At 36.2% G+C, this 22,152-nt stretch overlaps 1 protein-coding gene across 2 annotated transcripts in view; it reads right to left on the minus strand.

The window, feature by feature from the left end:
* The window catches only part of LOC110605481, a 110,989-nt gene that overhangs the window by 42,164 nt on the left and 46,673 nt on the right, over positions 1–22,152 (minus strand). For both annotated transcript variants that reach the window (XM_021744077.2, XM_043952484.1), the window contains 5 exons: positions 16,706–16,849; positions 16,278–16,565; positions 13,202–13,852; positions 12,914–13,105; positions 6,207–6,310 (listed from right to left, as the gene is read on the minus strand). In XM_021744077.2, the coding sequence (XP_021599769.1) occupies positions 6,207–6,310; positions 12,914–13,105; positions 13,202–13,852; positions 16,278–16,565; positions 16,706–16,849 (1,379 nt within the window). The remainder of the gene's footprint in view (positions 1–6,206; positions 6,311–12,913; positions 13,106–13,201; positions 13,853–16,277; positions 16,566–16,705; positions 16,850–22,152) is intronic.

The raw sequence follows: 22,152 nt of genomic DNA on the forward strand, positions 1-22,152 counted from the left end.
TTGGGTGTGTTTGCTTTGTCCATACTAGGACGGCAGGAAAACTGGATCCCAAGGCCCTTAAATGTGTGTTTGTTGGATATTCTCCAACACAGAAAGGATACAAATGTTATCATCCTCCCTCTAGGAAATACTTCGTTAGTATGGATGTTACCTTCCGAGAAACTGAACCCTACTTCAGTACCAACCCCTCACCTCTTCAGGGGGAGAATAATGAGCAAGAAGAGGTGATCCCGAATTCTGTGATTTTGAGTGATATGGTTCAACCAGAAAGTTTGAGTTCTAGTGGACAGGGGGAGATGTCCAATCAGGGAGAGAGAACTGGTCGTTTGGACAAGCCAGATTTGAGAAGGTATTCAAGGAGAGACAAGGCAGAAGAAGCCATTATGCAGTCTACTCAGAGTCAAGAATCTTCTCCTGGTGAGTTACCTAGTCATGAATCTTCTTCTGGTGAGTTACCCACAACTCTTTCTTCTGGTGAGTTACCCACAACTCTTGAATGTTTCAATGACTTAGATAAACCTATTGCACAAAGAAAAGGGGTCAGATCTTGCACTAAACACCCTATTTCTAACTTTGTTTCTTATGAATCTTTATCACCTTCCTATAGAGCCTTTGCCTTGTCTATTTCCTCTGTGTCTATTCCACAGGATTGGAAGAAAGCTCTTGCAGATCCTAAATGGAAGAAAGCAATGATTGAAGAGATGAAAGCATTGGCTAAAAATGAAACTTGGGAGCTTGTCACTCTTCCACCTGAGAAGAAACTCGTTGGCTGTAAATGGGTATTCACAGTGAAACATAAAGCTGATGGCACAATTGAACGATTTAAGGCCAGATTGGTTGCTAAAGGTTTCACCCAAACCTATGGAGTGGATTATCAAGAGACATTTGCCCCAGTTGCAAAAATGAATTCAATCAGAGTTCTGTTATCTTGCGCGGCCAACTTGGACTGGGACTTGCAACAGTTTGATGTGAAGAATGCTTTCCTCCATGGAGATTTAGAGGAAGAAGTATTCATGGAAATTCCTCCTGGGTTCGCTGATGAGAAGACACAAGGAAAGGTGTGCAAGTTAAAAAAGGCTTTGTATGGGCTAAAACAATCTCCCAGAGCTTGGTTTGACAGGTTTAGCAGAGCCATGATGTCCTTCGGTTACCAACAAAGCAATGCTGATCACACTCTGTTTATCAAACATCATAAGGGTAAGATCACCCTTCTTATTGTGTATGTTGATGATATAGTGGTGACAGGTGATGACAAAGAGGAAATGGCTCAACTAAAGAGGTTGTTAGCTCAGGAATTTGAAATCAAAGATCTGGGAAAACTGCAATATTTTCTAGGTATCGAGGTGGCCAGATCAGAAAAAGGAATTTTCATCTCTCAAAGAAAGTACATTCTGGATCTTTTGAAAGAAACTGGTATGATGGGGTGTAAGCCAGCAGAATCTCCCATTGAAAGTAACCACAAGCTGAAAGCAGGAACTGGTGAGTCCGTGGATATTGGAAGATATCAGAGATTGGTAGGAAGGTTGATTTATCTCTCACACACTCGACCGGATATAGCCTATGCTGTTAGCTTAGTCAGCCAATTCATGCATGACCCTCGCGAGACTCATATGCAAGCTGTACTTCGCATCTTGAGATACCTAAAGTCTGCGCCAGGGAAAGGGCTTCTTTATTCCAAACATGGTCATCTCCGAATTGAAAGTTTTACAGATGCAGATTGGGCAGGATCTCTCGATGACAGGAGATCCACATCTGGCTACTGCACAGTTGTGGGGGGAAACCTTGTCACTTGGAGGAGCAAAAAACAAAGTGTTGTTGCTCGGTCAAGTGCGGAAGCAGAATACAGAGCAATGACCCAAGGAGTGTGTGAACTCTTATGGTTGCAGAAGTTATTGGAAGAGTTGAGATTGTCCGAGAGAGACAAGATAACCTTGTATTGTGACAATAAAGCTGCTATAAGTATAGCACAAAACCCAGTCCAACATGACCGAACGAAGCACATTGAAATTGATCGGCACTTCATTAAAGAAAAATTAACAGACGGTGTCTTGAGTCTAGTTCATGTGACTTCTACTGAGCAACTTGCGGATGTGTTTACTAAAGGGCTTAACAACAAGATCTATCATAATCTGATTTGCAAGTTGGGCATGTGTGACATCTTTGCACCAACTTGAGGGGGAGTGTTGACTTATTTGCTAATCCTAATTGATTCTAGGGATTTGATTTGATTAGGATCCTTAATTATCTCTGTAATTATTATTTGATTATTTGCTTCCTGTTTAGATATGATTCTTTGTGTATAAATAGCCATGTAGACATATTGTACAAATCAAGAGTGAAATACAAGAATACTCAATATTCTTCCAAAAATCTTCAAAGCTAATTTCACAAAAACTGTAGAGGAGCCCTTTAAGGAGACAACAGCAGCCGAGTTGCTTTCCCCTAATGAAATTTAGAGTCTCAAACGCCTTCTGTCTCATATTGACACATCTTCCTCCTCTAGTGCCATGTCTAACTTTGTAAAGTCAGATAATGCTTCCTCTTTTGATACTGTTCCATGGATTATTGATTTTGGTGTGAATAGACATATGACAGACTCTTCTAAAAGCTTTCTTAATTATTTTCCTTCTCTAACCAAAGATAGTGTCAGAATTGCTGATGGCTCTTTTACTTCCATATGCAGAATAGGTTCTGTTACTTGTGCACCTAATATTAAATTATCATATGTCCTTCATAATCTCCGTTTTCCTATCAACTTTTTATTTGTCAGTGCTATCACCAATACTCTTAATTGTAAAATTGAATTCTTAACTGTAAAATTGAATTCTTAACTGTAAAATTGAATTCTTTCCTGATCATTGTGTTATTCAGGATCTTTCCACTGGGAAGAGGATTGACAATGGTAGATTGTATGATGACTGAAGGTGATCCAGGGTCTCCGATATCTCAAGCCTGTTTTTGGAGAAAATAAATAGATCAATCAAGAAATAATATAGTGGCATAGACGGTTAGGGCATCCATCATTTTGTCTTAGAAAAACTTTATCCTAGTTTGTTTGCTACAACTCAGTTTGGTTGTTTATTTTGTAATGCTTGTGAGTATGCTAAGCACACTAGAACCTCTTATCCTTTGAATCATAATAAAAGCCAAATTCCTTTTGTGACTATTCATTTTAATGTTTGGGGGCTTACTCAAACTGTCTCCTTATCTGATAATCTATGGTTTGTCACCTTTATTGATTGTTGCACTCAAATGACTTGGATCTATTTGCTGATGAGAAGATTTAGAGGAAGAAAGTGTTCATGGAGATCCCTAATGGGTTCGTTAATGAGAAGATATAAGGAAAGGTGTGCAGATTAAAAAAGGCTTTGTATGTGTTAAAACAATTTCCTAGAGCTTGGTTTGACAGGTTTTGCAGAGCCATGATGTCCTTTGGTTACCAACAGAGTAATGCTGATCACACTATATTTATTAAACATCACAAGGGTAAGATCACCCTTCTTATTGTGTATGTTGATGATATAATAGTGACAGGTGGTGACAAAGAGGAAATGACTCAACTAAAAAGGTTGTTGGCCCAAGAATTTGAAATCAAAAATCTAGAAAAGCTGCAATATTTCCTAGGCATTGAGGTGGCTAGATCCAAAAAAGAATCTTCATCTCCCCAAAAGAGTATGTTTTGGATCTTTTAGAAAAAACTAGTACGTTAGGGTGTAAACCAGCAGAATCTCCCTTTGAAAGTAATCACAGTATGCAAGCAAGAACCGGTGAGTCCATGGATATTGGAATATACCAGAGATTGGTAAAGAGGTTAATTTATCTCTCACACATTCAACCAGATATAGCCTATGCTATTAGCTTAGTTAGCCAATTCATGCATGACCCTCGCAAGACTCATATACAATTGTACTTCGCATCTTGAGATACCTAAAGTCTGCGCCAGAGAAAGGGCTTCTTTATTCCAGACATGGTCACCTCCGAGTTAAAGCTTTTACATATACAAATTGGGCAAAATCTCTCGATGATAGGAGATTCACTTCTGCCTACTGCACAGTTGTGGGAGGGAACCTTGTCACTTAGAGGAGCAAAAAACAAAGTGTTGTTGCTCAATTAAGTGCTGAAGCAAAATACAAAGCAATGGCCCAAGGTATGTGTGAACTTTTATGGTTTCAGAAGTTATTGGAGGAGCTGAGATTGCCCGAGAGACAATATATCTTTGTATTGTGACAACAAAGCTGCCATCAGTATAGCACAAAATCCAGTCCAACATGACTGAACGAAACTCATTGAGATTGATCAGCACTTCATTAAAGAAAAAATAACAAACGGTGTCTTGAGCTTAGTTCATGTGACTTCTACTAGGCAATTTGCAGATGTGTTTACTAAAGGGTTCAACAATAAGATTTACCATAATCTGATTTGCAAGTTGGGCATGGGCGACATCTACGCACCAACTTGAGGAGGAGTGTTGACTTATTTGCTGATTCTAAAGAGATGATTTGATTTGATTATGATTCTTAATTATCTATGTAATTATTGCTTGATTATTTGCTTTCTATTTAGTCATAATTCTTTGTATATAAATAGTCATGTAAATCACTTGTAAATATCAAGAGTGAAATACAAGAATACTATAAAATTTTCCAAAATTCTTCACATACAAAAATTTTTCAAACAACAGACTTTCCCATACTCTCCCTGTGCAACAAACCTAGTGGTTGCTCCATATACACCTTGTCTTAGAGATCACAATATAAAGATGAATTCTTGATATCTAATTGGTGTAAAGGCCAATGGTGAGAGGCAGCTAGGGAGATGAACAAGCGAATCAAGGTCATTTTGGCCATATGAGAAAAAGTGCCAGAGTAGTCAACGCCATAGGTTTGGGCGTAGCCGTTAGCGACAAGACGACCTTTAAGCCTCGCTACAGAATCATCTGCATTAACTTTGATAGCAAAAACCCATTTACAACCCACAGTCTTCTAGTCAGGGGTAAATTAACTAGTTTCTAAGTATGATTTTCATCTAGAGTCTTGACTTCCTCAAGTATAACGTCACGTCATCTAGAATGGCTAGAACCTCCTTGACTGTCTTAGGTAAGGAAATGGAATCTACAGAGGCAATTAAAGAGATAGAGGAAGGAGACAAGTGATCATAAGAAAGAAAGTTAGTAACAAAATAAGTAGACTTCCATTGTTGTTTACCTTATGAAGACTAATGGGAAGGTCAAGGTCACTCGGTAGTGGATCTGATTGCGAAGTAGATCAGGTATTAGTCTTCGAAAGTAAACTTGAACAACTGCCGGTTTATTAGAAGGCTGAGTACTAGAAGAAGGAATGACACCATCAGATTGTGCAGTAGAAGGCACATTAGAGGAGTTCCTACTATTAGATGTGATTCTATAGATGAGTCACTCGTTGTCCTCCAACTCACTAGTAGAGGTTTGTGCAGCAGCAAAAAAAAAAAAGAATTTGCTCAGCAAAGACTACATCTGTTAAGACCATATATTTGTTGAGCTCTGGAGAGTAACACCGATATCCTTTCTGAAGTCGAGAATATTCCAAAAAAACACACTTCAAAGTTTTAGAATCAAGCTTAGTCACATGAGGTCTGACATCCCGAATATAACAAGTGTTGCCAGAAAGTCGTGGTTCCAGAGAAAATATTGGCTTCTTAGGAAAGAGAACATTATAGGGAGTCACCATTTAGTATTAGGGAGGGTATGTGATTAATGAGGAAGCATGCAGTAGAGACAACATCAGCCTAGAATGGCTTAGGAACTTGCATTTGAAACAGCAGAGCTCGAGTAGTCTCAAGGAAATGTCGATTCTTCCTTTCAACTACTCCATTTTGAGCGGGTGTATCAACACATGACAATTGGTGAAAAATACCATTTTGAGTCATGTAAACCTGGAAAGATTCTGACATATATTTACGACACAAAAAATCAACCTAATTAGAAATATTTACAACACACCATATTAGGAATATATACAATAAAGGTTGAAAATAAAATTCTTATAATCAACATAATTAGAATTCCAAAAATCTGCCCAAATAGTAATTGAATCCCCCTATTCAGGGATCCTTACGTTGGTCAATAGCGGTATCATAACCTTAATGTATAATTTTGTGAAGACATAAAATTGTGTAATAACAATAGAAAGAATTGATAAACAACAAGAAGATAATTAACCAGAACAAACCTAGCAAACGCATCCAACTGTGCATGCAATAATTTGTTAGAGATGGTCGATGACATTCCCAGATCTTTTGATCTATTGTAAAATGTGAACTCTGGGCCAATAGCCTGCTCAAGAAAACAAATTACTTGCAAAGTTATGTAAAATACAAAGATACAATAACAATATTAATATAGACAATCACCAAAAAGATCTTGTACTTCTAAGGTTTTTTGCAATTATACCTATACTATTTTTTTTTTTTTTTTTTTTTTTTGTTGCTCTAAATATACCCTACTATTACTTTTGCCGTTGTTAGACAGGTTCAAGAAAAGTTGATCAATAATAACTTTAGTCAAAATAAGATAAAGGCAAATTCTTATTCAGAAATTATTGATAATTTTTTTTCTAAAAAAATAACAATAATAAAAAAAGTAATTTTTAAATACATTTAATAGTGAAAAAGGGTGACTTGACAATTTCGCTAGTAACGGTGCATTTGGTCAAACATTAGAAAGGACATAGTTTAATTGGCAAAAAATGAAAGTATAGGGTGGACTTACGACAAAAATAAAAGATAGCTTTTTTGGCAATTAACTATAAACTTTGCTGACATGGCATAATGACATGGCCTTTACGTGTTGAGTGACGTGGCAATTCTGTCGACTATTGAAGAATTTTGGGAAGAATTTTTTAATTGTATTCCAATTGAATAATCTATACAAAATTTGAGTATTTATACACACAGAATCAACCTAAATTAGAAATGTTTACAATAAAAATAAAATCCCTTAATTCAAGCAATCCCAAAAATTTGAATCCTCCTAATTAGGAACCTTCTATGTTAGTCAACACTCTTCTTTAAGTTGGTGTATAGATATCACACATGATCAACTTGCAAACCAAAGTATGAGAGGTCTTGTTGCTGAGCCCTTTGTTAAGCATATAAGCTAACTGTTCATCGGAAGTCACATGATCTAACCTCAATACACCATTTATTAACTTCTCTTTAACAAAGTGTCGATCAATCTCTATGTACTTCGTTCGGTCATGTTAAACCGAATTGTGAGCTATACTGATGGCAGCTTTGTTGTCACAGTACAAGAAGAATTTGTCCCTCTCCAATAGTTTCAATTTCTCAATCAATCTCTGCAACCATAGGAGTTCACAAACACCTTGTGTCATCGCTCTATATTCCATCTTAGCACTTGATCGAACAACAACACTTTATTTTTTGCTTCTCTAAGTGACGAGGTTTTCTCCCACAAGTGTACAGTAACCACTAATCGACCTTCTATCACCAAGGGATATGCAAAGATGACCGTATTTAGAGAATAGGAGACCTTTTCCAGGAGCCGACTTCAAATATGAGACTCACGAGGACAACTGACTAAGCTGAATGCATATGCTATGTCTGATCGAGTATGCGAAAGATAAATCAGTCTGCCTACCAACCTCTAATATCTTCCAATATCCACTTATTCACCAATCCCTGATTATAGCTTGTGATTGCTTTCAATGGGAGTTTCTGCCGGTTTGCAACCTAAAATATCAGTTTTTTCTAAAAGATCCAAAATGTATTTTCTTTAAGAAATCAAGATTCCCTTCTTTAACCTGGTAATCTCAATTCCCAGAAAATATTGCAGTTTTCTTAGATCTTTAATTTTGAACTCCTAAGCCAAAAGTTTTTTCAGCCAAGTCATCCCTTTAGTGTCATCCTCTGTCATTACTATCATCAACATAGACTATAAAAAGAGTAATTTCACCCTTGTGATATCTGATAAATAGGGTATGGTCAGCATTGCTCTATTAATAGCCAATGGAAATCATAACTCTGCTGAATCAATCAAACCAAGCTCTGGATGACTGCTTCAACCCATACAAAGCCTTCTTTAGCCTCCACACCTTTACTTGTGTTTTTTCATCAACAAATCCAAGAGGGATTTCTATATACACTTCCTCCTCTAAGCCCTTCATGGAGGAATGCATTTTTCACATCAAATTGATGTAGATCCCAGTCAAGGTTGACACCGCAAGATAGCAATACTCTGATTGAGTTCATTTTGGCAAGAGCAACAAATGTTTTTGGGTAATCCACTCCATAGGTTTGAGTGTATCCTTTGGCCACTAGTCTAGCCTTGAATCTTTCAATTGATTCATCTGCTTTGTGTTTCACAGTGAACACCCATTTGCAGCCAACAAGTTTCTTCTCAGGTGGGAGAATGACAAGCTCCCAGGTCTCATTTTTGGCCAGTGCTTTCATCTCTTCAATCATTGCTCCCTTCCATTTATCGGATAGTGAGACCAAATGGATGGTTACAAAAAAGATCGTACTCCTATTGTTACTGGTGGGATAAGAGGTTCTTGTATGCTTCGCATAGTCACAAGCATCATAAACTAAATAACCACATTGAGTCTTGAAAAATAAATCAGGATAAAGTTTCTCTAAAATAAAAAAGGATGAGTGTCCTAATCATCAATGCCACTGTATGATTTACTTGTTGACATCTTGATTTCTTCCAGAAAGTGCCCAAAGTGAATTCAAACTCAGATTCTCTTCCAACATATATAAGCTATCGTATAATCTACCATTGTCAATCCTCTTTCCAGTTTGAAGATCTTGAATAACACAATAGTCAGAAAAAAATTCAATTTTACAGTTAAGTGCTTTGGTGTGAGCACTAACAGATAAAAGATTAACATGGAAATAAGGAACATGAAGAACAAAGGATAGCTTAATATTTAGAGTACAAACAATAGAACCGGTTCCAGAGATAAGAATGAAGGAACCATCGACTATTCTAACATTATCCTTTTGTAGACATAGAAGATAGTTAAGGAGGACTTTAGAAGAGCCCGTCATGTGTCTATCTGTACCAGAATCAATAATCAATTGAGCAAAATCAATAGATGAAACAAAAGCATTATCAGAGGCCCTTACATTTTCCACATTAGTCAATTTCTTGTCTGCTATTTCAAGGAGAAGGAAAAACCTATCCTTTTTTTTTTTCCTTTTTTTTAAACAAGTATTATTCATCAGAGAAGGACCTTTGTGCCAGCGGGTACATGCCGAAAAAACCAACGACAGTAGCCAGACCAGTGACCTCTATCGGATAACGCACCACGTGCCGGCAGAAGGATGCGCGTGGGACTAACGCATTGAGAATGATGACGCGCATGTGTGCCTACGTGCTGGATTTTGGCCACCAGAACTTTTGGAATGGCCAATGACGTCACTGCGACTCTTCTAACGCTAGCGGTGAGAGGAAAAGGTGGGCCTAGATGGGAAAACCCCAAAGAGCAATAGGTGGCTAGGGTTTGAAGAAATTTCAGATGTTGAAATCTGAAATTAAACCCAAAAAACAGCCACAAAGGTCTGATACCATGAAGAATTTTGGAAAGAATTTCTTCTATTCTAATTGAATTGATCTTTATAAGGTTTGAATATTTATACAATAAAAATAAAATCCCTTAAATCAAGTCTAATTAGGATTTCAAAAATTTGAATCCTCCTAATTAGAAACCTTCTATGTTGGTCAATAACTATACAAGTAACGGTACGGTGCATTTGGTCAGACACTAAAAAGAACATAGTTTAATTGGTAAAAAATGAAAGTATAGAGTGGACTTACAACAAAAATAAAAGATAGCTTTTTTTGGCAATTAACAATAAACTTTGCTGACATGGCATGATAACTAGGCGTTTACGTGTTGAGTGACATGACAATTCTGTTAGTTTCCAACTGTACAAGTAATGGTAGGATCTATTTGAAGCAACTTTAAAATGTAAAGATTTAATTGGCAAAAAAAAAAATAGTATACAGCATAATCACAACAAACATGAAGTATAGGTTTTTTTGGTGATCGTCTCATATTAATACTATATTCATAGATAAAAATTTTATTGATGAGATGTTCAAAATTGTTTAGTTTCATTGAATATTCTAACACTTGGATTCCATAGTCTAATTAGGATTCAAAAATTTGAATCCTCCTAATTAGGAACCTTCTATGTTGGTCAATAATTATACAAGTAACTGTACGGTGCATTTGGTCAAACACTAAAAAGGACATAGTTTAATTGGTAAAAAATGAAAGTATAGAGTGGACTTACAACAAAAATAAAAGATAGCTTTTTTTGGCAATTAACTAAACATTGTTGACATGGCATGATGACACGATGTTCAATGCACGAGCCCGTTTAATTGGTAAAAGATCACTCAGTATTTTATAGAAATTCTGATAGTGGAGTAATTCTGCTTGTAGTATATGTGGATGATATCGTTATTACAGGAAGTGACATTGCTGGCATCACATCCCTAAAAGAATTTCTTAAAACACAGTTTCATACAAAGGATTTGGGTTCTTTAAAATATTTCTTGGGAATCGAAGTCATGCGGTGTAAGAAAGGCATCTTCTTATCACAAAGAAAATATGTTCTTGATTTGTTGGCAGAAACAGGAAAATTAGGTGCTAAGCCTTGTAATGCCCTAATGACCCCTAACCTTCAACTTACCACAGAAGACAGTGAGCCATTTGCAGATCCTGGAAGGTATAGAAGATTAGTTGGCAAGTTGAATTATTTGACGGTGACTCGTCCTGATATTGCATATTCAGTGAGTGTGGTAAGTCTATTTATGTCTTCTCCTACTGTTGCCCAATGGGATGCTCTGGGACAGATTCTTTGTTACCTTAAAGGGGTCCCAGGGCGAGGCCTATTCTATGGTAACCATGGACACTCAAATATTGAATGCTTTTCTGATGCTGATTGGGCAAACTCGAAAGTTAATAGGAGGTCAATTACTGAGTATTGTGTTTTTGTGGGAGGTAACTTGGTCTCATGGAAAAGTAAGAAGCAAAATGTAGTCTCCCGTTCTAGTGCTGAATCTGAATATCGAGCCATGGCACAAGCCGTTTGTGAAATTTTGTGGGTACATCAACTGTTGGAAGAAGTTGGGTTCACAAATTCGGTGTATGCTAAGTTGTGGTGTGATAATCAAGCAGCTATCTACATTGTCTCCAATCCAATATTTCACGAGAGGACTAAACACATCAAGATTGATTGTCATTTTGTTCGTGAAAAGGTCCAACAAAAGATAATATCAACAGGACATATCCGAACTGGAGAACAATTAGGAGACATTTTCACTAAAACTCTAAATGGGACTCGAGTTGATTATATATGTAACAAGTTGGGCATGATTAACATTTATGATCCAACTTGAGGGGGAGTGTTATAAGTTATAGAAAGTAAATATGTTAATATAGGAAGTAAATATTGATAGATGGGTCAGTTGCTTAATCTTAGGGATTGTATAATCATAGGCTTAATTTTCATTCCTGTTTAGATACCGTCTCTCATGTATAAATAGGTTGTAATCTCTACTGTGAAATACAACAAAAATATTATCCTTCTACAAAGCTCTTACTTTTAAAAGTCCTTTAGAGATGCTACAAGGAAAAAATGTTTATACTGTTTCATCAAAGATATTTGAATGCACGCGTTTTATTCATACCAGGACAAGTAGAAGGCTCAATCCAAATGCTCTTAAATGTGTGTTTGTTGGGTACTCTCCTACACAGAAGGGTTACAGCTTACAAGTGTTATCATCTTCCATTTAGAAAATACTTTGTCAGTACAAATGTTAGATTTAGAGAGACTGAATCTTACTTTAGTATTACCCATCACCTCTTTAGAGAGGACAACGAGAGAGAACAGATGATTCCTTATCCTATAACTTTAGAGCGTTTTACTCTAAGGAGACTACTATACAGGGAAAACTATTGGTGATCAGAAAAAAGTAATTAGGCGTTTGGATAAATAAGATTAAGGAGATACTCGAGAAGAGACAACAGAAGCAGAAAAAAGTCATTGTGCAGCCTACTCAGTGTTGTGAATTTTTCTCTTCTCCATCTGGTGAGTCATCCCTAAACCTTTAGCCCATTGATGATCTAAATAAATCAATTGCTCAAAGAAAAGGCTTTAGGTCTTGCACAAAATACTCTATTTCTAACTTTCTCTCTTATGATGCTTCGCCTCTGTCCTATAGAGTCTTTACCTTATCTATTTCCTCTTTGTCTATCCCACAAGATTGGAAAGAAGCTTTCAAAGATTCTAATTGAAAGCGAACAATAATTGAAGAAATGAAACTGTTGCCTAAAAATGCTAACACTTCATAAAGGAGAAGATGGTGGATGTTCATTAACAATTTCTCATAGGGCTTCAAAGGAAAGTTTTGCCAAAATAATTACTAAGGATCTATCCAGTAAAATATTTCACACTTCAATTTACAAGTTGGGCAAGTTGGGCAAGTGTAATATCCATAGACCATCTTGAGGAGAGTGTAGAAATTCCATATTTAGGAATTAATTTAGTTTTTGTATATAGCTAATTCCATGTAATACATTGTTACCTTTTTTGTTTAGCTTTCTATTCTAGGACTAGTTAATGTATATATATAAAAGCCCCGTACAGTTTTTTTTTCTTTTTTTTGTTGAGCATTACTAGAAAATTATCTTCAAAATCTATAGTTAAGACAAACAATTTATATTCAAATATCCAGAAATTTATAGAGTTTACATTAGGACTCAAACTGTGTGCCTGCCACTATCATGAATTGTTTTAGACATTAGGCAAAGTTTTAAATAGAAATTACCATAGTTGAAAGCAATTCAACATAAGTTTCTAAATTACTTTTTTTTTTAAATAAACAAGACAATAAAAATATAACCTGAAACTCAAGGACAATTTCTGTGGATCTGTCAACTGCCGCATTTTGAGTTTGTAAACCATTAATGCTCCCACTTGAGGAGTCCATATTAGATGCTTCATCCTCTTCCTCCAAATGGACCTGATCATCCCTTGAAGCAACATAACTGCTATTGCTTCCCAGAAAAATACAAGAATCTAAATATTTCCCATTCTACATCACCAAAATTCATAACTGGTCAGTATTTGGCATGAGAAAATAATTATTCTAAACTCTTACTAAATGAGAATATGGAACAGTTAATCACACCTTTATGACGACATTTTTGAATTGTAGTTTTTTTCCACTTCCTACATATATAATAGCTTCCTTGCTAGGCGCAGAAAGATTATGTCCCTGTTTATCTTTTAAGTGCAAAATTCCACCTTGACCATCAAAAACGAAATGGTCATATCTTTCCTCGTCAACAATTAATGGTGTCAAAGGAGAGAGTGAAACTTCAGCTAGGGATTGCCTATAAATTGACTTGTCCAAAATAACTGCATCAACTTCATGTAAAGGATTCTTATTTTCCTCATTTGACAGCATACCACCAACTGCTGGAACAAAAAACTCAACAACTGCCAGAAGAAAATCAAGTGCAACAAGCAATTGTGGCCTTTGAACACAGAGAGACACGATAGTTGAGCGTTGACCAAATTTTGCATCAAGTATAAGCATTGTAGGAGTTGGTTTCATCTCAGTCTCCGTTTTGAAATTTGCATTAGCCACATTCTGGTTTTCATGCTCTGCAATTGCACAAAGGGGACCATAATCAATCTTCTCAGGCTTTCCTATTGCCAACCTAAATTCTTCTTCAATTCCCTCCCTATCATCAATCACAATGAAATCCTTAAGTGTTGCCGAGAGAAAACCTTCCCCAAGGTTATTAGATTTATAAAGAAGCCATCCGCCAGCAACCTGCATGACAACAAATTAAAAAATTAAACCAAAGAATGCTGCAAAGAACAATTGAAACTATGACAAACTTGATCATGTGGCAATAGATCCTGAAACCAACAAGCTAAGAATAAAAAGAAATGAAATTTAAAATATTGGAACACTTGCTTCAAATAGATAGCATCCAATGGAAACAATATTGACCCAGGATCCAACCTGGAAGTTCTCTTTTCCCTCCCTCAACGTTTCTAACCTCCAAGAATAGTTAAGCAAATGAGGCATACGCACAAGTGTGGTAATCATTTTGATACTTGATGGAGAGTTCAATGTGACAGGACTATACATACAGAGAAATATGAAGAAGTGAATAGCAATGAGATTTATGAAGGGTAAACAATGATAATTGAACCATGGCTAATATGTGAATGTCGATAGCAGGAAAAAAGTACAAATAAATTCAACATTGATTTTTGGTCCATAAAAAGGCCTAGATGCCTTTGGAATGCTCAATCCCGAGGTCACTTCCTCTATCGTATAACCTCCCACCTCCAATGCAAGCAATGCAAAATAAAGAAACCCTCTGACTTCATCTTGATGGACAAATTAAACCCTTTTCTTATCAAGGACAAGTTAATTCTGCTAATTCATGTTAGACTAGCATGCTTTTCTTATATAAGAGAACATTATTTCTACCAAGCATCAACTATCCACAAAAGATATTTTATGTGCTTATAAAACCAGTATCAACCCATCTACTACTGATGAAAAATGATGACAAAAATAAAGTCATAATGATACCTGGTTTAAAATCTTCATAGATCTTTATACTTGTTATGAAATGCCATAGCAAAAAGACAGATTTGTTACATCCTAATTTCACATTTTCTGAGAAGCTTTAAAGTTTCCTATATCCTATTTTGTTTTATGATGTGTTTACATTAGATTTTTCAATTTGCATTTTAGGTTTTAGATGGTATAATACGCATCTTATGTACTAAATTTTTTAATCATTTGCAATTAATAGAACACATATGATTATCAAAAAACAAAATGTAGATTATCATTTGATAAAAATATAATTTATAATTATTAATTATAATAATTGTACAACTCGTTAAATTTGGGCCAGGCCTAACTCACCCCAAAAGCTAGCTCAAGGGGAGGAGTGCCTATAGCCCATATAAGGGGCACATTACCCTTTTTCACAACCGATGTGGGATTCAACACAACCCCTCACGCTCAGAATTTTTACTGGTGCGTGGCACATTTATGGGGCGCCCAACATCGGATGGAGAGACTCTGATACCATGTTAAATTTGGGCCAGGCCTAAATCACCCAAAACCTAGCTCATATAAGGAGCACATTACCCCTTTCCACAACCGATGTGGGATTCAACATTATCCCAAAAGATAGTTCAAGGGGTAGGAGTGCCTATAGCCCATATAAGGGGCACATTACCCCTTTCCACAACCGATGTGGGATTCAACACAACTATTAAAATTTAGGCCCCCTTTGCATTTTATCTTGTGTTCGCCTATTGATAATCCTAATAAAATTCATAAAAAAAATGAGAGCGAAAACAAGATGTCTAAAGTCTAAACCATTAATAGTGGCATCAATTTTCACTGTCAAAACATAGGAATTACTTTCTTATACATAAAAAGGACATCAAATCACGGGTAGTGAATAGTGAAAGCCAACACCAATATCAACTAGGAGTTGAGGGCTCTATGTCGTATTAGGCTTAACAAATCCTACTCCCATAAGGAAAGTTCACCAGAGGAAAAGAAAGCTTGCAAAAGAGCCCCAAGGTATGAAGCAAACAATACCATGAGGATGGACCAAGACCAAGTGAATAATTAACTGTGAAAGTGTTTCAAATTTCAAATTGCAGAAAAGAAATTTGAATATTAAAATAATAAGGCATCCAAAAGGTTAAAGAGAACATAAGAATAAAATAAAACTAAAAATGACAATATATTGCATTTTTCATTCTCAAGGTTAGTATGGAGAACAAAATAAAATTTTATTTACTAGGAACAAGAATCTGAAAAATAAAACTCTCTTAAATGTGAAACAACAAAAGCAATTGACATTTGCATGACAAAATTGAACCAATGGTATTTTGCCCCCGAATAATAATAATGACAATGGCGGACCAATGTTAACTGACATGTGTGTGTGTGTGGGTGTGTGTGTGTGAGGGGAGAGAGAGAAAGAGAGAGAGGGGCAAAAACTCATCTTGATATTTAAGAAAAGTGATATAGATTTTAGACATATATCACACGAAAGAAAATAGATACAAATTAAGTAGAGACTAGAGAGAGAGATTCAAAAAGGTGGTGCAACAAAAACTTAAACATGTCATTCATGATTTCAAGCAAAGAATAACTAGTGAAGAACAATTTATATTAAAAACTTGAAAATGAATAACTGAAGCATTACCTGTATAGTGGCCAGAGATGCATCTCTGGCTACCCCCACATGTAAACTCAACTCAACAAGATTGATAAGAACAGAAACTTTCATGGAAATCCATACTTTCCCGTTCTGGGCCTCCAATTCACCAATATTGTCCTGAGAAACAACAGGTTCTACAGCATCAGCAGAAAATGCCCCAGAATCAAGCTCAAGAGGAGGCAGAAGATGAGGAGTCTCAGACATATTAGACAGCGCACATTCAGTAATAATCTGGTACTCCCTATTAGATAGAACCGCTTTTAAATCTTCTATCTGATGAAGTACAATGTTAGATACAAGTAAGCACTTTTGTCTTTCCATAAATTGCAAATAATTGTGAAAAAACAGAAAATAGTCCGAAGGGATAAAGAAAGTATGAAAGGAGACATGGCATGAAATTTGAAATACAACACCTTGATTGTTGCTTCTACAATTGGTATTTGATGCAACAAGTCTCTAAGTGACCTTCGAATGCCAATGGAAACCCCCTTGACATCTTGAATTATGCTTTCACCTAATTCTGTCCCAATACCGACATTTAAATTGATGTCCTCAACCTATAACTCAAAGAAGGAAAAAACAAAATAAACAACAACAACAACAACTAAGCCTTAATTCCAAATTAATTGGGTCTATAAGTCTATAGGATAAAATGCCAAACAGTGATGGTGAGCGTTAAGTGTATGAAATCAGAACAAACAATAAATCTCTTCCTTGGATCCACCAATAAACAAGGCTGGATAGCAAATTTCAATTTTACTATGATGAAATAAATAAATTTGAGAGCATATTTGTGTAATTCTCACTGATAAGATTTTTGTTACATGTCTGCTATTTATATACTATTATAGAAAGTCAACCTTGTAGACACTTTTACCTATTTTAGAGATCATATTCCTGTTGGAAAACTCACTCGGTCCTTAAACTATTGTCTTTTGTTAGAAAACTCACGCGGTCCATATGCTATTCTGTCTTGTCTTTTTTTTTCTCTAGCTATTGTTTGTTTCAGATCTTCCAACAAAGCAGTTTATCAATAGAGAATGAGAGTCTGGTGACCTCTACATCGTTGTTAGACAAGCACCTCAATATCTTACTTGCTGCTTTGCTTTAACTCCTCTTGACATCCACTACAGATTGGGTCATCCCGCCTTGCCTACTTTGAATAAATTGTATCCTCAGTATTAATCTCTGTCTATCCTAAAATATGTTGTGTATCAATTTGCCAAGCATCACCGTTTACCTTCTTTGCTTAGAGTTAATAAGCGAGCTTTATCCCCCTTTTGAGTTAGTTCACTCTGATATATGGGTGATAGAGCATAATTTAATCCATTTTATATTAATATTATTGATGAATATTTATATGATTTCTGCTTAATTTAGTGCTTTTAATATTATTTTGCAGAAAATAGTGTAAAATGACAATTTGGAGAAAATCCCCTTAAAACTGCCTTATTTGGAGCCAAGAAATAATTGGGCAGCTAAGGACACTTGATCCATGGACCCACACTTGGGCCCGCACATGGACAGCCCATGGGCCAAGCGCATGGCCACCACTTCACTATTTCCGCACGACCTTGCACTCGCGGCCCATTTCAGCACGTTCACTCACACAATGGACCAATCTTCACATGGCCCGCCACTCACGCACCGTCCACCACGCACATGGGATCCGCACGAAGCCACTGCACCACAATCAATTCACGCGGGCCAAAGCTCTCTGCACGTGGACCGCTTCATCCACTCACGCACATTCAGACACGCGGAAAGCCCACTTCACACGGACCCGCGCATTCCTTCACGATGGCCCATTTCCACCTTGCACTCACGCATATGGACCCGCACAATCAATTCACACAGCACGTGGACCAAGCCTCCGCAGACCCGCTTATGGCCCGCTCTTTCTTTGCACATGGGCCCGCACACTCAACTCACACACACGGGCAGCAACGCTCACAGCCAAGGGACACACGCGTGCGCGGACAGAAATTTCCTAATTAGGGGCACTCCTCTACACCTATTTAAAGGCTCTTCAGTGAACGATTACATAGAATTCAATACTCGGCAATTCCGCAAGTTCGGCGCAGCTCTCTTCGGTTCTTCTTTCTTTCTTTTTCTTTTATTTTTTTATTTTTAATTCAGCCAATGAGTGGCTGATTTTTTTCATCTAGTTGAATATTGGTTGAAACTTTAGTTGTTTAATGGGTTGTGAGACTTAATCAAATATTGTTTAATTTTGGGAATTCAATATTCATGCAATTTCATATTTAATTCTCATATTATTTTGTTATTGAAATCTACGTTGATTTTTTATTGCAAAATAATTATTTGTTAGTTTGAATAATTTAAGTCCGTAATTACTTGGGTTATTCTTACATGAGAACACTTGGGATAAAACCCAAGGAAATTGTTTGATCTAGCGTTATCTCCATACGTTTGGGTAACTAGGATTGGATCTCTCTATTTCTTAATGCAATTGACAATTGTTTTGATGCCTAAGGCCCAAGGACGTTCCTTGGCAATTTGTTAATTAGTAATTAATTAGAGGACGTTCCCTAATTGGTTTAATCATAAGGAGAGATAATGGTGGTGAGAAGCGTCTTCCATCCCCATAACTAATCTATTGAATCAACCCAAAAGAACAAAGTGTCTGTGATCAATCCCAATGATTAAAGTGGATCCAATACTTCAACTAGAGCTTTCTTATTATTTATTTCTCTTTTATTTTATTATTCGCTTATTTTAATTGTTTTTAGTAGTTTATTAATCAAATCAATCTCAAACCCCCCCATTTTACTTTTACTGCAATTTATTTTTATTCCGCTTTCAGTTTATCTCATTTTTGGTTTATCTCATTGTTTCAGTTTATTTTATTGGTCTTGTTGAGAAAAATAAATAGGTAATCAATTCTCTGTGGATTCGATCCTTCACCACTATCTGCAGTTGTAAATTGTTGATAACCAAGAAGGTTATTTTTGACCGGCTTCGACAACCGCGAGTCAATGGGCCCCCATTTTGTTAGTTCTAAAGCTGGGTTTAGATATTTGTCACTTTTATGGACCATTATTCGTGTTAGGTTTAGAATAATAAAAAATAGAGAAAAATAAAACCTTTGATGAAAAGAAGAAAAAGAAGGCAGAAGATTTGAGAGAAAATACATGATTATTCCCTTCAAGCCAATTGGGGTATATATACTACTTACAAGAGTACATATAATAAATTAATTCCCTAATTATAGTCTAATCATATTTCAATCATATCACACAATCATATCCCTAATTATCACTACAAATCTAGACTATTTATAAAAATAATCTCAACAAGGAAAATAACACAATATGATTTACGTGGTTCGGCCGTTCAACTATGAGAGCCTACGTCCACGGACACAACCTCAAAGGGCTACATCTTTACTGACTTACATTTTGTCTCCCTATAATACAAAGGCTTCCCTATTTATAACGGAGGCTTCCTTGTTCTGCTTCAGCACTTGACCGAGCAACAACACTTTGTTTTTTATTCCTCCAGGTGATAAAGTTCCCTCCCATAACTATACAGTAGCCAGAGGTGGATCTCCTATCATCGAGAGATCCAGACCAACCTGCATCTGTAAAAGCTTCAAATTGGAGGTGACTATATTTAGAGTAAAGCAGCCCTTTCCTTATGCAAGCTTTAGGTATCTCAAGATGTGAAGGACAACCTGCATATGAATCTCGCCGGAGGTCATGAATGATATTGCTGACTAAGCAACAACATAGGCTATATTTGGTTGAGTGTATGAGATAAATCAACATTCCTACCAATTATTGGTATTTTCCAATATCCACAGACTCACTAGTTCCTGTTTGCATCTTGTGATTACTTTCAATGAAAAATTCTGTTGGTTTACACCCAATATACATCTAGAATGTACTTTTTTTTGAGATATAAAGATTCCTTTTTCTGATCTAGCCACCTCAATACCTAGAAAAGATTGAATTTTTTCTAGATCTTTGATTTCAAATTCTTGAGCCAACAATCTTTTTAATTGAGCCATTTTCTCTTTATCATCACCTATCACCACTATATTATCAACATACACAATAAGAAAGTGATCTTACAACATACACAATAAGAAAGTGATCTTACCTTTATGATTTTGAATAAATAGAGTGTGATCAGCATTGCTCTATCAGTAATCAAAGAACATCATGGATCTGCTAAACCTATCAAACAACTCAAACCAAGCTCTAGGAGATTGTTCTAGCCTATACAAAGCCTTTTTTAACCCGCACATCTTTTCTTGTATTTTCTCATTAGTGAACCTAGAAAGGATCTCCATGAACACTTCTTTTTCTAAATCTCCATAGAGAAATACATTCTTCACATCAAACTGCTGAAAGTCCCAGTCCAAGTTGACTGTACAAGATAATAGGACTCTGATTGAGTTCATTTTTGCAACTGACGCAAATGCCTCTTTATAATCTACTCCATAGATTTGAGTGAATCCTTTAGCAACCAATCTGGCCTTAAATTGTTTAATTGAGCCATTAGCTTTGTGAATACCCACTTACAGCCAACAAGTTTATTCGCTAGTGGGAGAGTGACAAGCTCTCATGTCTCATTTTTGGCCGGTGCTTTATCTCTTCAATATTGCTCCCTTCTATTTAGGATCTACAAGAACTTCCTTCTAATCCTACGAATAAACACAGAGAAAATAGATAAGGCAAAGGCTCTATAAGAGGGGACAATACCTTTTTTTTGTGTAATAGTTTTATCTAAATCATTGGAGCATTCAAGAGTTGTATGTAACTCATCAAAAAAATATTCTTGACTTTAAGTAGACTGCATAATGACTTTTTCTGCCTTGTCTCTCCTCGAATACCTTCTCAAATCTGGCTTGTCCAAACGTTCAATTCTCTCCCCTGATTGGACATTTCCACCTGTCTACTAAAACTCGCTCTCTGAACTATATCATTCAGAATCAGAGAATTCGGGATCACCTTTTCCTACTCATTATTCTCCCTCTGAAGAAGTGAGTGGGTGGATACCAAATAAAATTCAGTTTCTCAGAAAGTAACATCCATACAAACAGTATTTTCTAAATAGAGGATGATAACACCTGTATCCCTTTTGTGTCGAAGAATACCCGGCAAACACATATTTAAGGGCCTTGGGGTCCAACTTTCCAACCGTCCTAGTATGGACAAAACAAAACCCAAATACTTTTGGAGGAACAATGTATGAATTCCTTCCTTGTAGAACCTCCAAAAGGACTCATAAAATCAAGGGGCTTGAGGGGCATTCTATTGATAATATAAACAAATATAAAGACTGCATTTTCCCAGTATGCTTTGAGTAGGTCCATGGTGAACCTAAGAGATCGAGCTACCTCCAATAGATACCTATTTTTCCATTCAGCAATGCCATTTTGTGCACTAGTATAAGGACAATTTGTCTGGTATACTATCCCATTAGACTCCAAATAAGCAGAAAACCTATTGTCCATATATTCTCTTCCATTGTCAGTTCTCAAAATTTTCACCTTAATATAAAATTGAGTTCAAATCATCTTGTGAAAGGAATGAAAACAAAAAAAAACAAAAAAAAATAAAAAAAATAAAAAAAAACATCACTTTTAACTTTAATCAAACAAACTAAGCACACTGAGATTGATTATTACTTAGATAAAAAAAAGCTTCAATAAGAGATTATCTTAATCGAGCACATCAAAACTTAAGACAGTTAGGAGATATTTTCACTCACATAAGCTCTAAATGGAGCTCATGTAGACCATATTTGTAACAAGTATGATCAACATCTATACTCCAACTCGAAGGGGAGTGCTATAGAAAGTCAACCTTGTATATACGTTTCCCTACTT

The sequence above is a fragment of the Manihot esculenta genome, chromosome 17 (assembly GCF_001659605.2).
Source record: "Manihot esculenta cultivar AM560-2 chromosome 17, M.esculenta_v8, whole genome shotgun sequence".
Taxonomy (NCBI): domain Eukaryota; kingdom Viridiplantae; phylum Streptophyta; class Magnoliopsida; order Malpighiales; family Euphorbiaceae; genus Manihot; species Manihot esculenta.